Source organism: Branchiostoma floridae, unplaced genomic scaffold (assembly GCF_000003815.2).
Source record: "Branchiostoma floridae strain S238N-H82 unplaced genomic scaffold, Bfl_VNyyK Sc7u5tJ_969, whole genome shotgun sequence".
Lineage (NCBI taxonomy): Eukaryota > Metazoa > Chordata > Leptocardii > Amphioxiformes > Branchiostomatidae > Branchiostoma > Branchiostoma floridae.
The window spans coordinates 1-2288 of NW_023365979.1; the positions used below are offsets into that span (position 1 = coordinate 1).

The window sequence follows — 2288 nt, forward strand, 5'->3', positions numbered from 1 at the left end:
ATCAAAATTTTAATGCAAAAATGTTTTGATGCATTGAAAGATAATCAATTTCATACTTACTGAAGCAAGTTTTAATTCAGCCTGGCACTTCCAAGTCTACTAAAAAAATAAACCATTTCCATTGATTGATCAATTGATTGTTTGATTGATTGACACTCACCTCTTCTGGGAAAAGATCGTCTTGATGAACAATCTTCTCATACAGGTTTCCTCCTGAAAAATGAGATTTTCAAATAAATTACCTGCTCATTCTATCAAGCTGCTACATGTAGTTTTAAACATACCAAAATCAGTAACTTCTAGTTAAACAGTTTTTACTGCACTATCAGACCCACCATTAGCATACTCCATCTCAATGAGAAGTGTGGACCCATCCAGGAAGTGGTTGTAGTAGGAGACAATGTTGGGGTGGTCCAGCATGGATAGGATCTCGATCTCAGTCTGTGACTCCTGGCGTTCCTTCTCACTCAGCCTGGTCAGGTCAACCTCCTTCCACACCAACAATGAGTTGTCCTGGAGAGGAGAGAGAAAAAACATTTCATTCTACTTTTAGGGATGTTGAGAAGCAAACTGTCATATGCATGTCTACTCAAAAGATGCAACATCCCAAATTTTAAGAAAATACTATAACAATGTCTGTGTCAACCAGCACGACCAGATGATGATGTCTGTGTCAATCTAAAGGTGCTCCCACAACTACTTGACTGCCTTCACATGAAATCTATGAGGCAAGCTTTACTCTTAACAAAAGTACATGTGTGTACCATGATGAAGCTTGCAGGTCTTTTCCCCATGCAAGCCAGGCAGAACAATAAACAAGGCCTGTATTGTTGGTTCTGACAGACAAAACAAATTCTACAGTTTTGGCAACATAGCAGTGAAACACAATTACACTAATGTCAATACAATTTACACTTTACAAATAGCCTGTCCCAAAATAATCAGCTGGGTACAAGGTACTGTAAGTAACATTATCTAATATTCTTCAATTACAAGTATAACAAAAATATGAACATAATTCAATAATTCCTCGTGATACAGTGAAGACCAATGATTATCTTTTATCTTTCAACATGTAACAATACATGTAAGCAGTGTTAATACGGTACCTAATGCTAGATGGACAATCATCCTGTCAATCAAAAGAATATAATAATGCTTTATGAAACTGGACTTCAGCATTACAATGTTCTGCTCATACCATTCAATAACAAACCGATTGACCCTTGTGGTTTGATTGGACTTGTGGTTAACAAGGGACACTTCATAATTCCATTTCACTGATTTTCAGCCGGATGTTGCTTGGTTGTCTGGCTGAAGAACCAGAAGCCTTTTCACCACACTGTTATCTTTTGTTTTGCATAGATTATATGCAACAATAACCTAACTAAAACAGTGATCAACCCTCCATTTCTTTGATATGCAAACAGAGTTTTAAATATTGCATTAAATAGATTGGCTGATTTTTTTAAAATCATGTATTTGTAAGTTGCTTTCATGCATGATTGAGCGGTTGACATGTAAAGTTACCGACAGTACGTGCCAGGTGAACTGTGACAGTTACACTAACCTGTCAGTCTGCACACAGATGTCAACAACAACGTCCCACCCACCCTGTTCATTCACGACAAATTAAATCAAACATTTCTCTGCGTTTACTTGTCACTCAGCTTACTATTTAAAGCATTAGGCTGTGCTGATGAAAAGGATTACAACCCCAAACATCAGGATGATTTAAACATTAGTCCTGCTTCACATGTGAGCTACAACTAAGCCTACAAGGCGTCAGTAGGTTACACCTTGTGGTATCCGGTTGCTGAGATACTAGTCGCGCCCACCCAAATTTTGATAAACACACCTCAGTTTTCCTGTATAAAATGGCTTCTCCGAACGCCCCGCGGCCAAGAACCTTGACGGGGATGTACATTTCCTCCTGTCCGCCATCTGACCCTAAAGTTTCAGCAGGCTGCCCTCCCAGATCGCCCTCGGGCGAATGAAAATCGGAATCGACCTCGAAGGCAACTCCGTCAGGTCTGCTCATCGCCATTTTCGCTCGTCTTACCACCGGTATCTTTAAGCTGTTCACTACCGCAAAAATAAGTGCCTAAAAAGAATTGAACACTTGACTTAATACTAGAACACTATACAATCAGTTATAAAAGCTATTTATAGATTTTAAAAAATTATCAATGAATACTTTTGGGTAAAAATGGGGTAAAAGCGTATAAATGCATTTTGAAATTGAAAGCTATTCAGGCATATAAGTAACCTATCACCTGACAGCCGTT

At 38.6% G+C, this 2288-nt stretch overlaps 1 protein-coding gene across 1 annotated transcript; it reads right to left on the reverse strand.

The window, feature by feature from the left end:
- Positions 1 to 154: 154 nt before the first annotated feature.
- Positions 155 to 2084, reverse strand: LOC118409069 (serine/threonine-protein kinase Nek9-like; the record flags this gene model as incomplete). The annotated part of the gene is made up of 3 exons (XM_035809937.1): positions 1859 to 2084; positions 336 to 513; positions 155 to 213 (listed from the first exon to the last, which is right to left on the reverse strand). Coding segments are annotated over exons 1-3 (426 nt in total), but the record flags the coding sequence as incomplete, so codon positions are not given.
- Between the last annotated feature and the right edge of the window lie 204 nt (positions 2085 to 2288).